At 39.3% G+C, this 15043-nt stretch overlaps 1 protein-coding gene across 3 annotated transcripts in view; it reads right to left on the bottom strand.

Annotated features, from left to right (window-relative positions):
• Nucleotides 1–15043, bottom strand: part of DIP2B (disco interacting protein 2 homolog B) — a 231401-nt gene that overhangs the window by 27417 nt on the left and 188941 nt on the right. For all 3 annotated transcript variants that reach the window (XM_045165461.1, XM_045165462.1, XM_045165463.1), the window contains 4 exons: nt 12233–12313; nt 10036–10163; nt 8175–8289; nt 4838–5039 (listed from right to left, as the gene is read on the bottom strand). In XM_045165461.1, coding sequence (XP_045021396.1) covers nt 4838–5039; nt 8175–8289; nt 10036–10163; nt 12233–12313 — 526 coding nt within the window. The remainder of the gene's footprint in view (nt 1–4837; nt 5040–8174; nt 8290–10035; nt 10164–12232; nt 12314–15043) is intronic.

Genomic DNA, 15043 nt, shown 5'->3' with positions numbered 1-15043 from the left:
AAATAAATAACATCAGGTAGCAGGAAGTGCCAGAAAACAGGACTACGGAGAGACGGACGGGGTTAGCGGGGGCGGAGGGAGGGACAGAGTACAGAGGGGAGTTTTCACTCTCAGGAGGTGATGATTGGTTGCATTGGTTCCTATTGATAAATAATTTTTATCTGCTCCAATCACAGATAAAACCCTAACTAGCAGGCTTAACAGTAATGAATATCTCCGTTCTGAAAAGAAATCTGCCATCTATGAGGACTGAGAGTAAGTTCATCAGGAATATCAGAAGGGCTTTAAGTGAGTAAACAAATCCACATTGTGGGACACTGCACAGGACAATTGGTCTGGATTCTTCAAAAATAATTTGTGTCTTGAAGACAAAAGAAGTTTGGGAGCTTTTAAGTTAAAGGACATGAAAGCCTATGACCCTGACTGGATACTGAATTAAAAAAAAAAAAAAATCAGCTATATAAACAAGGGGAGATAAATGAATATTGGCTGTATATTATTAAATGATAGCATTAAATTAATGCTAAGTTTCTTAACAGGATAATGGCATTGTGGCTGATTAGGAAAATTCTAGAAGAATGTTTCTGTTCTCTAGAGCAGAGGTCCCCAACCTCCAGAATCTAATGCCTGATAATCTGAGGTGCAGCTGATGTAAATAATAATAGAAATAAAGTGCACAATAAATGTTATACATTTGAATCATCCCAAAACCATACCCTCGCCACCCCTGGTCTGTGGATAAATTGTCTTCCATGAAACATTGTCTTCCCTGGTGCCAAAAAGGTTGGGGACTGCTGCTCTAGAGATAACACAGTTGAAATATGTGGGGCTGAAGTGTCATGATGTCAGAAATTTACGTTCAAAGAATTCAGTCTAAGAAAAATAACAATTACTGAATTTAGGGGAATGTATATGGGTGTTCATTACAGTATTCTTTTAACTTTCCCATAGGCTTGACACTTGGGGGGAAAAAAGTAAAAACTCCCTTTCTCCAGAGAAAAAAAGAGAAAACTCGCCCTTTCTCAATAACGCTAAGGCACTGTATGCCTTTCTTGATGGTCACTTAAAGACTAAGATTCTAATGTGTCAGACTAAGAAGATGGCTAAAACTTAACAAAACTTATTGCCAGCTGAGTTCTGAATAATGCTGATCGTATGCTTGGATTCATATTAAATAATGTTTATTGCCAAAATATGTTGATTATGAATGCACTGAAACAGCTGGGACAAAAACTACTTAAATCATAGAAACACTTTAAAGTATTTGGGGAAGTTGGGTAGAGAGAACAAGGGAATTCTTCCACTGTTTGGCAACCTTAAGTGAAATTATTTCAAAATGAAAAGTTAAAGAAAAATTTTAAACTTGAAAAAAAGAAAAAAACCATCACAGCTTAAAAGGTAAAGTACTCCCAATACTCTCCTGAACAGTTTTCATCTAGAAAGCATCTGTCCACTGAAATTTTAAGTATAATACGCAAAACTCTTTCCCAAGAGACTGCTTAATAAGTTACAGATATATCCTGCTGGAGATAGCCTTTCTATATAGGTAGGACTCAGAATGTATATGACTGTGTAAGCTGTCCAATCCTGGACTCACACTGTAAAGTTAATAAAGGCATGACATTTTTTAAAAGTGAATTTTTCAGAGTAATTTAAAATGACAAAAATAATTCAGCAGTAAATTCTTGAGGTCCTTCTGTGAACATAATTCTTGAGTCCATGTACTCATAACATGCCTTCTTATTCTCCCCACAAAATTCTGTAAATTTTCAGTGGCAAAGACTGCTGGTCATCAACTCCAATTCTATTCTCCTCTCTGCCTTAAAAATAGAACATCCAGGGACTTCCCTGGTGGTCCTGTGGCTAAGACTCTGCGCTCCCAATGCAGGGGGCCCAGGTTCAATCCCTGGTCAGGGAACTACCCCCCACATGCCACAGCTAAGAGTTTTCATGCTGCAATGAAGGTTCAAGATCCTGTGTGCCACAACTAAGACCCAGTACAACTAAATAAAGAAAAACAAACAAAAAACACAACCCCTGGTGTTTTGTTTTGGGGCTTTTTGGCCGCACTGTGCAGCTTGCAGGATCTTAGTTTTTTCCTCAGGGACTGAACCCGGGTCTCAGCAGTGAAAACAAGGAGTCCTAACTGCTGGACCACCAGGGAATTCCCCACAACCCCCAGTTTTTAGTTGGGCAAATGCCTGATAAAAAGACTGCATTCTTTATTTTCTGGCTGCGCCATGCAGCATGCAGGATCTTAGTTTTCTAACCAGAAGTTGCACCTGTGCCCCCTGCAGAGGAAACATGGAAGGACTATGTTCTTTAGTGTGGGAGGATAATACGTAAGGGTAAGTAATAAGTGCAATTTCTGGAAGATATGTTTAAAGGGGAAGGGTACTCCCTTCTTTGCCTTTTCCTCCCACCTGCTAGCTGGGACGCAGAACTGATGGCTGGAGGTCAGGAGCTTAAATGAACCCTGAGGCAGTATGCTAAGGCTGGCTGGAGAAGATTGTTTTGTTTTCTTTTAAGTTTTCCTTGCCGTGATTAGATGAGCAGAGTATACACCCCTCTGTTCCACTTTGGGCATGGTCTGACTTGTTTTGGACAATAAAATGTTAGGAAACAAGAAGCAAACAGAAGCTCTAAGTATGCTTGTATGGTCTGGCTTGGCTTCTCGCTTCTGCCATCTGCCTTGAGGAAAATACGGCCCAGCTAGCTGCTGGTTGCCTGATGAGGAGACACATGGAACAGTTCTGAACCCAACTTACAGTCTGGAGCCAAGCCAAGACCAGCTGAGCCCAGTCAGGGTCAGCAGACCCACATTCCATGAGTGAAAACTAAATGGTTCTTACTTTAAACCCCTGAGTTTTAGGGTTATCTGTCATGCAGCATATCTATGACAGCAGTTAACTGAGAACAGCGCCAGCACGGCAAGACGGGAAGCTGGATCCACAGTGACTGAGGATCTGTCATCCTAGCCCTGGACTGCCTAACTCTGATTTCTTTCACCTGAGAAAGACATAAACTTTTCTCTTGTTTAAGCAGCTGTTATGTTCTTCTGAAACCTGCACCCAAAACCAGTCCTAACACTCCTTGTTCTTTATACAATAGCTTAACAGGAATTCCAATGAAATTTCTGTCACTGGGCTGCCTTAACACTGTTTCGATCTTCTTCTTCCCCTCTTTTCCTTTCTTACTTCACTCCCATCCATCTCCACATTCCTGTATTCTTAAAACTCCAACCCCTCATGCCATCCCCACATCATGTCTGCTTCATATATGTCTCAATTTTCAAGCCGCTTTGGTCTGACACATACGTGTTCCACTAAGATCTTAGCAGACCATCATGACAGCAAAACAAACATAACGCCTTCCTCAGACAGGTGGATGCTATGCCTATGGGGGCTTATGAATAAACCTTTTATTTAGGTTTCATCATTCAGTAAAATTAGGTGAAATCTGGCTAGCAAAAGCAATGTTTTAAACATCTATTAATACTATGTCTCTGAGTTGCATCTTTTAAGCATCTACTGACATAAAAGCTTTGTTAAACGAATTCTAGATTAAATGCTATTTAAAATGGGATTTCACTCAAACAACAAATGAATATAGGACTTCAGGATAACAGAATATATGATGGAGAAGGACTTCTATGTGTCTTCTCTATCTATCAAATACTTAGGCAGGAAATATGAAAATAATTCTTTTTATGTATTTCTTGATTAGTAATGTACAGGTTTCTTGATTCTAACTGCTCCTTTAGAATATTAATTTCCATAAACTCTTATTTCCACTAGCAGAAACTAATAAATACTATATATACTTTAGCTCTATGCATACTTTTACTAAGGTAAGGTTACTTGGTGAGCCGACAATAACCTCTAGATAACCAACTGTGATATGATTTTCAACGGCCAGACCACTGAAGTAATAACTACTAATATCCTAATAAAAATATTCTAGAGAGTCAGAAGCTTACCTTATATTTTATTATTGTACATCATATTTACTTTTCAGCAAAAGTAGTCTTAATGGAAATATAATTCAATTTCATACTTCCCTCTGTCTTCCTAATCCTCCACTTTTATGTCCTCTTCTCAACACATTTGTACACATGCTGATGTACACAGTGTGTTTCTGTATGTGTGTGTAAGTGTGTATGCAAGTGTGTGTGGTAGCAGTGGGCACTGTCAAGACCAGATTTTGGCTCTCATGTGTTTCCAGGCATACAAGAAACTAGAAGCTCTTGTTAACTTCTCATTTAAACAAAAAAGCATCAATTAAACCTTCTGGCTTCATGTTGGATTAGATAGATATTTTAACATGACTGACCATCCATCAATTACTCCTGCCTTTAGTCTCCTTCTCAGCCCCATAACCTAGGTCTAACCTGCTATATGACTTTTGGCATAATTCTCAACTTCTCTGAACTTCACTTTCCATAGCTGAGGACAAAGCTTTAGGATCACATTATAAAATGTAAAAGTTAACTAGTATTTAGCTCTTAGTAAGCACTCAATAAATACAAGCTGTCTTATTATCAGAACCTTGCTTTACAGGACTTGCTTTGTTCTACCTCCACCGGTGGGAATCTGATCACCCCGATCCCATGCCTTACATCATGGAAAATGGTGGCACTCTACTGAGAATTACTCAGAAGACTGAGCCAATAGTAAACCCGGACAAGCCAGTTTACAAAAATCTCAATCCTCCATGCTTTTGGTCAGCTGATACTATTCTCATGTTACTTACTTTCTAGAGAAAAAAACCACAGTGAAAGAATTCAGCTTCTTGAAGTTACAATTTTCACATCATGTCTTTAAAGTCAGCATATTACCTGGTTGCTTTTGCCGGGGTTTTGGCAAATTGGTCACACACGTATGTGGGCACATGAGGATATTGCAAGGATGTAGCGATCCCTCCAGAAAGAGCTGTTTCGTCTGAGATATGTGGATCCCTCCCAGCGGAGTTTTGGGCAGTGTATTGGCAGGCACCAGAGCAAGACAATAAACCCCCACTTGATGAATGCTATCGATTGCCTAGAAAAATATGAAGAAAAATATTCAGTTAGGTTAATTTTATAACATTTGGCATCCTCCTAACATAATCTATTATTCTACTATAGGGTTTTTCTTTTTCTCTTGATTCTCAGTCTAGAATCTGATAGATTATTAGGATCCCATAAATCTAAAGGTACCTAATCCTTCCAGTGACGGCAGTGGAGTGAAATCCAATCCAAATGGACAGAGGCAGATACTGATTTCCAAGCCTCAGTGTGTTCTCTCTTGAGTGATAATGTCTAAAACGTACAAATTTGTTTTGGTTCTTTTAATATTTTAGATGTCCAACACAGCTCATTAAATAGAGGCAAAGTATTTCTAGTATGACCACAACAGAACCTCTGTAAGCAAGCCCTTGCTTAAATGGTTCACCAGGTTAGTGGGCACCCCATTTACAAAACGTCTAGGAGAGGCCGCTGCGCACTGAGTCCTGGAGGCCACCAGCTCCCAGGGTGCAGGGGCGCACCCCTGCTCCCAACCACCCAGCCGTGCACTCCCCGAGCTCAGCTGTGCCTGCTGCTATACCCTTCATACCTGCTGTTCTTGGTATTGTTGTTTATATAATTTAATTAACTACCATATCAAATGATAAAATATGAATGCAAAACAATACGAAGAGCTATGCTTTTGAAAGACTTATTAGAGGTAAGCTCCTAACAAACTACTGTTGATATTCATAGCAATGGGCAAGTTCATTCTAAAAGGCAAGTATTATGTATTCTAGTTTCTTTTCAAATACTCATGTTCTAGTCTAACTTGAACTGAAACCAGAAACTAAAGACAATGCATTTGGATGTAGTTTATGGAAGTAAGCTGATGTGGAACTCATGGTGTACTCAGAGGCACTGAAGGAAAGCACACTGGTATACTTTGTGTTCCAATTCAGCAGTTGAAGAAGTTCTCACTGTTACAGTTTCCTGCTTCAATCGCCTTTGAAAACTAACTGCTCAACTATCAATACCAGTTCCAAACATACCAGGTGAGAGGGTTCTTTTTTTATTATTTCTTTTTTTAGCATCACCATGCAGCATGTAGGATATTAATCCCCAGAACAGGGACTGAACCCCAGTCCCGCCACAGTGGAACCATAGTGTCTTAACCACTGAACCACCAGGGAAATCCTGAGAGGATTCTTTTGTATTACCCACAAGTCTTAATGAAGAGGAGATCCAGCCTGAGAAGAAGAATGGACCAAGAGCCATAAAAGATGGATTAAGCCCTTTTATTAAAAAGGCTTAAGATGGCAAAGGAATAAACTTGAATTGCATATTCCTCAGACTATGCCACTAACCAACAGCAATAACTAGGAAATGGGAAGTCTGGAAGAGTTCCTAAGTCTCTGGTATCTTAGAATATGAAAATGTATCATGTGTGGCCTGGATTTTCCACTGAAAATATACCACCTGGGGACTTCCCTGGTGGTCCAGTGGTTGGGACTCTGGTTTCATGGCAAGGAGCATGAGATCAATCCCCAGTTGGGGAACTAAGATCCCACAAGCTGCATGGCCAAGAAAACAAAAACAAAAAAATACAGCACCTGGTAAGTCATTTACTGACCACCTTCCTTAGAAGGGGCTGAGTTAATTTATATCATACACAGACCTGGAATTAAACAACCTCTGGGCTCTAACCTACAGAACATATGGTATTCTTACTGTTCTATGGATCCAAGAGCCCCAAGCTGAGAAGTTACAAATAAGATAATGACCTCTTATTTCACACCCTAATCAAACCCAAAATGACTTTAACAAAAACTTGTATTAGTGAGATAGCACTGCATCTAATTCTTACAGTTGCTTTCCAGGGGAAAATAACAACCTGGGGAATTTGCTTCCTATCACAGGAAAAATGCATAATTCACCACAAGAGTCTACCACTATTCCCCAAAATTCTTTCTGAATGAAACAAGCAGTGTGTTTGAAAATATGAACACTATGAAAAAAACTCCCTTAGCAAGTCTGATTTTTAATCATCTTTCAGAGACCACCCAGTCCTACTTTCTTCCCCGCTTTTTTCTATCTAGTCTGTCTCAGTAGATTCTCTTTCCTTTCTCTGATTTTCCACTACAAACAGCCTATGCTCTGCCAGCTGACAATTTAGAATCACAGATCCTGCAGACAGATGAATCTTACAAGTCGTCCAGTGCTACCACTCATCTCATGCTCACATCACTTCTACAGCTTTACTACTAGCTGGCAGTAAATAAATCCAAATGCCCCAAGCAGACAAGTTACAGACACTGGGAACAACCCCAATACATACAAATTGCATGAGAAGGACAGTCCATGCTTCCTCTGGACCATCCATTCATCCAACAAATATTCTCTAAATTCTTTACTAGAGATTTTGCTTATGATGATTCTTCTTATGTTAACAGTCATCACCATAATCTTTTACTGAATGCAGGCACTAAATATTTCATTATCTAATTACCATATCCATTAACCTTCCAATAGCTCTGAAATACAGATAATTTTGTCCCCACTTTACAGATGAGGAAAGAAACTCAGTGAGGTGAAGCATGTGGTCTAAAGGCATTTATGTGGTACGCAGTAGAGCTGGGATTCAAAGTATGATTCTAAACGAACACCAGGCTCTCTGCATCACTAGCCTGATACCCTAGAAACACATCTTTCCTATTGAGCCCAAATCTTCCTCCTTCCTAGTGGTTTATTTCACCTAGGTCTCTAACTCCACAGTAAAGCTCCTTCAAAGTAAGAACAACAGCTCGTATCAGGCACCGCTTGAGGCAAGTAGTAAGACTGTGGCTGCTGGCATGGGAACTAATTATGTCAAGCATGTGTTCCACATTTGGACAGTTAAAATGTTTGTGGGTAGAAAACACTTAGGCACAAAAGAGCGAAAGAACTTGCTGAGGCAAGTCAAATCCAATTGTTTTTGGCAACCTGAGCAGAAAAATATTTTGTGGTCCATAAGGAGGCATGCTATTAATGATCTGATTTTGCTAACATTACCCGGAATATCTGAGTAGTTACTGGCAGGAAAAAAAGGCGGCAACGTAACTGGTCCACTGAAGAAAATGCTTCAGCGGTGGCTGCTGCTGCCTTTGACAGCAAAGCCAACCATCCCAACAGAGACGGCAGGTGTGCTTACCTGTAGCACACGGCTCATCCACTGGAAACTATCTTCCTCGGAAGCGTCGGGTCTTTGTTCTGCAACCACCACGATGCGCTCATCATAAAATACAGACACAGAAAACACAGCAATTCTAAGAGAGACAGATCAAACACATCAGGACTCCCTTCACAATCAGTCCTATTTGCTTTGCTCAATTGGAAATACAGAGAGGAGACATGCCCATTGCACTGCCCAGGAATGAGTAGTTTCAAAAAGAAAACGTCACAATCATTACCATTGAAACGAGGACGCAAAAAACATGTACTAAGCACCACTGTCGTGAATGTTGGGACGGAGCAATAAATAAGACAAAGTCCCTGTCTTCGTGGAGCTTGCGTGTTGGAGACAGAACAAACAAATAAATATGAAATAATGTCATGTCGTGCTATACACTGGGGGACCGAGGCAGGGCAGGGGCGGAGCAGTGTGTGGAGGTGGGCAGCGCCTCCCTGAGGAGTGGACATTGGAGCAGAGACCTGAATGAGGTGAGGACGCGAGCCACGCCGAGATCTGGAGGAAGAGGTTTCCGGGCAGAAGGAACGGAAAGCGAAAAGGTTCTGAGGTAGGAACGAGCTTGGCAGGTTTGAGGAACAGCAAGAAGGCCAGTGTGCCTGGAGCAGGGTGGTGAAGCAGAGAGTAGTGGGGAGAGGTCAGACCTGCCCGGACGGTCACAGGGGACCTGGCAGCCAGGGGAGGGGTGCTCTGAGTGAGGTCTCCGCTCAAACGTCCCCCTGCTAAGTGAAGCATCCCGGGCCACCACCTTCCCTCCATATAACCAGCAGGAACCCCCACCCCACATGTCATTTTTGTCCCCATCACCAGCTCACGTGGTCGTGGTATCTATTTCCCTATGTGGTTACCTTAACCTGCTCTTCCCCCAATGAGAGCGTGAGCTTCCCGAGGGCAGACATGGTCTGTGTTGCTCACTGCCACACCCCGAGCATCTAAGCAGCACGCAGCTGGCAACCAATATACACTTGTTGAATGAATGTGTGAAATAATGGGAAGGCATAGGCGGGCTGAGGACGCTGGCGTGCCTGACCACCTCCCTTCCTTCCTTCCTTTCACCCACACATATTTAATGAACACCGACTGCATGCGCTGCGTGCCGAGTGCTGGTGATGTGACTGTGACCAAAGACAGAATCTCAAAGGAAGCTACTCCATTACGAAAAACTACAAATTTCAGGAACTGGTTCTCTACTCGTTTGATCAATTTTTCTTACTCTTTCAAAACCTAAGGGACATCAAGACTGCTTTAGACATATATCCATGACTGAAAACTACTGCATAGGATATCAATTACTCAAATAACTTTTCTTGTGTTATCATATAATCAAAGAAAAAAGGCTATTAGATAGCCTTCATATCTATAGCTATTAGATTGACTTCATCCATGGAATTTGAAACTAGCACTTATGTACTATGTAAATCTCTGCATTAAAATGGTGTAAGAATTTGGAGTCAAGTAAGAGAATAAACTCTTAGATGTAAAACTCCTACAGAGTAGCACCTATCTCAATTAGACTGAATGGGGTGACTTTTGTATTGAAGGAATGTAGGAAGTTCAGTGTTTCAGAATTCTCCTCTGTCCTCCTGACTCAACAAACAGTAATAATCAAATACTGAAATCAAAATAAAAAACTAGAATATGGTTATCTTATTCCTCTCAATTACAGCCAAAGAACCAGACATTCTAAGATAAATAATGAAAGCCTGGTTTCTATTACACTTAATAAAAAACAATCTAATCTAGAGGATTTACAGAATATAACTCACACTATAGAGATTTTTAGATTTCACCGGAAGTGCTAACATCTGAACCTTGTACTACTCACCTTCCTCTGTAAACAGTCTTTATTGACTCAACAGCCAGTCCAGTAGCAACAATGTCATCAGCATTATGTCTTCGACCACTAACCATCAGTAACCCGTCCATTTTCCCAACCACAAACACCAAGCTGCCCTGAAAGGTAACAGAGATTTATAAAATTTAAATAGTAAAACAGACATTTTACTCCCTGCCTTGAAATAAATCTTGAAATAAAATACCATATTTTACAGATTCTAAGAAAGTGTTTGTCATCTCAGAATCAGTGGCATCTTTTAATTAATGGGGTCTTAACAGTACATAAGATAACAATCCATTCAAATTCTTTCTTAGGGAGGATTTTTACTTTACTTTTGGCCACACAGAGCAGCATGTGGAATCTTAGTTCCTTGACCAAGGATCAAACCCATGCCCCTTGCAGTGGACGTGCACAGCCTTAACCACTAGACTGCTAGGAATTCTAAAAGACAGAAACTAGGATGCCAAATGAGCACAGTTCATTTCTCCAGTCAGGGATTATGTTATTAGTTCATCATCTTGCACTTATTCATGGAATCAATGCAGAGGAGAAAACTGTTAAGCCATTTAACACTGGAATTAGGAAGAGAGTAAAACAGTTCTAATGTCAGAATGAATGTCTCCATTTATAAGGGTAAAGTTTCCATCTGGTAAGATTAGAAATAAGTTAATAAAGAAAGGTCTAAGGAATTATAACAGCCTCTCCTTTCCAATAAAATAACTGAGCTGCAGGAAGTCTGCTGTCAATGTCCTAAAAGCATCATTTGTATAAATAATTCTATTATTTATTATTTCATATAATTTTTATCAATAATTTTCCCAGACACGTTTGCAATAAACTAACTTTTCTCATTCATTACAGAATTCCTAAATTTCTGGACCATTTACATATACTGAATTATCTAGTAATCATCTCCACTTGAATGTCACTCATTGATTCACTAAGTACAATGTAGCACCACACACTGATGAGGCTATGTAAGGAATAATCTCTAGTCTCAAGAAGCTACTGGTCCATCCTTCTGTCATCCCAAAAGACAAAAGAGAATCAGCCATTGCCAGCACAATCTGAAAGTGGATGTAAATAAAGAGAGTAAGACAGTCACTGCTAGTCCCCCAACATCCGTTTCTCCATTTCTTTCATAGCAATAGGATTTCTAACTGGGCGTGGCTGACCTAAATAAAGACTGCGTTTCAGCCTCCTTTGCAGCTAGGTTTGGCCAGGTGACTAGTTCAGAACAATGAGATATAAGGAGAAGTGTTGCTCAGCAGCTTCAGGGAATCTCTCTTAAGAGACAGTAGGACCGTCCTGTCTTATGGAATGCAGATGCAATGGCTGGAGCTCCATCTTAGACCTCAGCAGTGGCATAGAAGCTAAAAGGAGCTTGGTTTTTGAGAATTTCTTGGTGCTAAGTGAATAAGTCAAGATAGTAGGTGTAGATGTCTCTTTCTGGGAGAATGATTCTCTTAGAGATATGCCCTCACCCCCACCATCCGCCTATTAATGATGGGGAGGAAATAAAATAAAATTAGATCTTTTCTTATACAACTTGAACTGTTAAAATGAGAAAAAGAGCATACGAAGGTAATCAAGAGATGGGAGGAAATATGTTGACTCGGAATAAAATCCAAACTTTCCATTATTTTATATAACGCCCTCCATGCTCTGGCTTCTGCCTTTCTCACCAGCTCATGAAGCTACAGTGAGCTCTTTGAGAATAGGTTTTGTATCCTAATTGTCTCTGTAAACCTAGGACCTATAAATTCTATTTGCTGAAAAACAAATTATTTTCTTTCAAAGAATTTTCTGTTACACCTGAGGCAGTACTGATAATCTATATGAAAATGATTTGTACACTATTATGGTTTCCATTTGCTGTTGAAGGGAACTTTTTCAGCACTCTTCTAACTTACTTAAATATATTAATCAAATCAAAGCAATGTAGCAAGAATAAGTGAAAAGAGTTTTGAAAGTAAAAAATAATGTCTTGGTTTGAAGGCATAAAATGAATTTGGGTAATGGAAGCAATAAACATTACTCACTTTATGACACTTTTACAGAAACTGCTCTAAATATAAGTTAAGCGACCCTGGAATACTTTTGGACTAATTAGAATTTGTTCTGTGAACTAAAGTACAAATATTTGAATCAGGTACACCAAAACAAACATGAAAACATCACTTACTGGCCCCACAAACCCCAACAATCCCGACCGGATGAACGGTACATCTCCAACAGGAGAGCCGGCAGAATTCACTGGAATCACCTAAAAGGCAAAACAAAGTGAAAACGTTAGCTTAAAAAAAAAAAGAAGCATTTAATTTTTTAAATGTCTTTTAAAAACTTTTAAAGAGTAATACATGCTTGTTGAAAACTAAAATTATATACATAGTGAACCCAGGAATCCCACCCCCTTAAGAGATAACAAACATTTATAATTTGTTGTTTATCTCTCTAGACTTTTTAAGATTCATAGATCAATATATTGAGATTTTTTTTAAGGGATCATAATACACACTGTTTTGTAACTTGCTTTTTTCACGTATTATATGTGTTTCACATAGTGTATGTATTTTGGATCCCTTTTCAAGTTGGTAATAGTGAATCTATCTCCCTTTGTACAAGAATTCTATAATATACCACACAGTGGTGATGGCCTAACATAGTGTGTGGAGTCAGATAAAAATTCAATGTCTGGCTTTGCCATTTACTAGTCATGTGGGTCTTGAGGAGGTGCCTACATTTCTCTAAATCTCAGTTTCTTGGGCTATAACATGGAACTCCCAATGCCTCTCACAGGCTTAGGGTAAAGATCAAGGGAATGTAAACAGATTTGCAGACATCAGCACAGTGCCTGGCCCAGAGTCTGTACTCAAGAAACCATCAGACTTAGGACTATTAGAATGTAACCAGTCTTTCTGGCTAGGTAGGTCACTTTAATTTTTCACTATTACTAACTGTGCTTTATTGAATACTGCTGTACCTATTTCTGTGCATTTGTGCAAAAGGCATCAGTCTTTTCAATTTTAACAGGCTGTCCTACAAAACTATCATAGCAATTTACACTCTACCAATATCATTAGAATGCTTTCCCTATACTTTGGCTAATATATGTTAACAATTTTCCCAAACTTTGCCAATCTGGTAGGAAAAAAAAAGAAATCCCACTGTTACTTTAACTGCATTTCTTTATTACTAACACAGATGAGTTTCTTTTCCTTTGCTTATCAGCCATTTGTATTTCTTTAGTGAATAGCCTAGTCAGGTCTCCTGTCTATTTTTTCTATTTGACTGGATATTTCCCTTTAATTTTTAAGATTTCTTTCTTTTATATAGAGAATAACTATAACAAGACCTAACATTTATTAAAATGCCTATCATGTGCCAGGCACCAGTGTAAATACTTTAGAAATAATCAAGAAAACCCTGTGAGACAGAATATTTTCATTTTGCAGATGAGAAAGTGAGGCATGGAGAGTTTCATTTGCCTCATATCAATAGTAAGTGACGACAATGGAAAATTAGTTATTTGTATTCATATGTGTTACAAAGTGTTTCTCACCAAAGTTTTTTTTCCTTGGCCACACCACGTAGCTTGCGAGATCTTAGTTCCCCAGCTAGGAGTTGAATCCAGCTCTCCACAGTGAAAGAGAGGTGTCCTAACCACTGGACCAGCAGGGAATTCCCTACCAGTAGTTTATTTTTAAAACTCACTTTTATCTTCTAACCAGCCATTTTTAGATCTTTTTCTAGTGAAGTATTAACCACACTGGAAAATTCTCATAGGGTTTAAATGTAAAAATCCAGTAAGAAAAATATTAGAAAAATTTTAATCTGCAAAATCAATGCAATAGTTTTCTTCCTTTTTGGTTAGGATTTTTATTCCACTTCACTGTCATTAAATTCCTACTGCAGATTTCAAAATGTCTTCATCACTATGGACCTAGAAGCTTAGTATTAAATCTGAGAATTCTGGCTAGGCACTTGCCCTCATAGGGGAATGTATTAAAATATTATTAGTAACTTCAAACACTGCTTGAGAATCTTATTTAGTGCAATGAAGAAAAACTCAGATGGAAACATATGTAGTCCAAGCACTTAAGAGAGAAATAAGGTGAGACTGGAATTAGTAAAATGTATATACCCTTAGCAAAGATAGTCGCCTGTGAAAATAAGCCAAGAGAATGGCAGTGAACATGTGCTTTAAGAGTTTATGAATTGGTCACAACTTGTTTTTTGCTTTGTTTTCTTTTGTTGTTGTTGTTGTGGTCACAAGTTTTGAAGGTAAGCCAAGAATGTAGTAGTGATGATGATGATGATGGTAATAAAAGATGGTATTAAATTTAATTTAGTAATAAATTACTTTAAACAATTTTTAAATATTTAATAATTTCTATCATATCATTTTAGGCTGTGTAAACATAGATGATGGAACCTTTTTCAGCCACCACACCACACATAAAGATAAGATTCTCCTCCCATTTACACCTATTATTACATAATTACACGTGCTGATTTTTACATGGGATGGCAGACAGATGTGCCATACCATACTGAGACTAAGAACCACTTGTCTGGATTAACAGAAAAGTGAAAGTGTTAGTCACTCAGCCGTGTCTGACTCTTTGCAACCCCATGGACAGTACCCTGTCAGGCTCCTCTGTCTATGGAATTCTCCAGGCAAGAATACTGGAGTGGGTTGCCATTCCCTTCTCCAGAGGATCTTCCTGACCCAGGGATCGAACCTGAGTCTCCTGAATTGCAGGCGGATTCTTTACCATCTGAGCCATCAAGGAAGCCTAAAGGGGAAGCTAAAAGAACTGAAACCGGCAGTGGTCATATAAGCCCTGTTTAATGTGAAGGGAACATGGCCCACAAACTGGAGTTCTCTGTTCCCTAAAAGGGAGCCTGAGGCAGCTTAATCCCAGTTAGAAAATACAGACAATTAATCATGCCTGTTCTGATTTCCAGGCTCACCAGGCAGACTTTCATTACA

Source organism: Bubalus bubalis, chromosome 4 (assembly GCF_019923935.1).
Source record: "Bubalus bubalis isolate 160015118507 breed Murrah chromosome 4, NDDB_SH_1, whole genome shotgun sequence".
Classification (NCBI taxonomy): Eukaryota; Metazoa; Chordata; class Mammalia; order Artiodactyla; family Bovidae; genus Bubalus; species Bubalus bubalis.
Note: the sequence above shows the minus strand (reverse complement) of the source record. Positions and strands in the feature narration are given on the sequence as shown.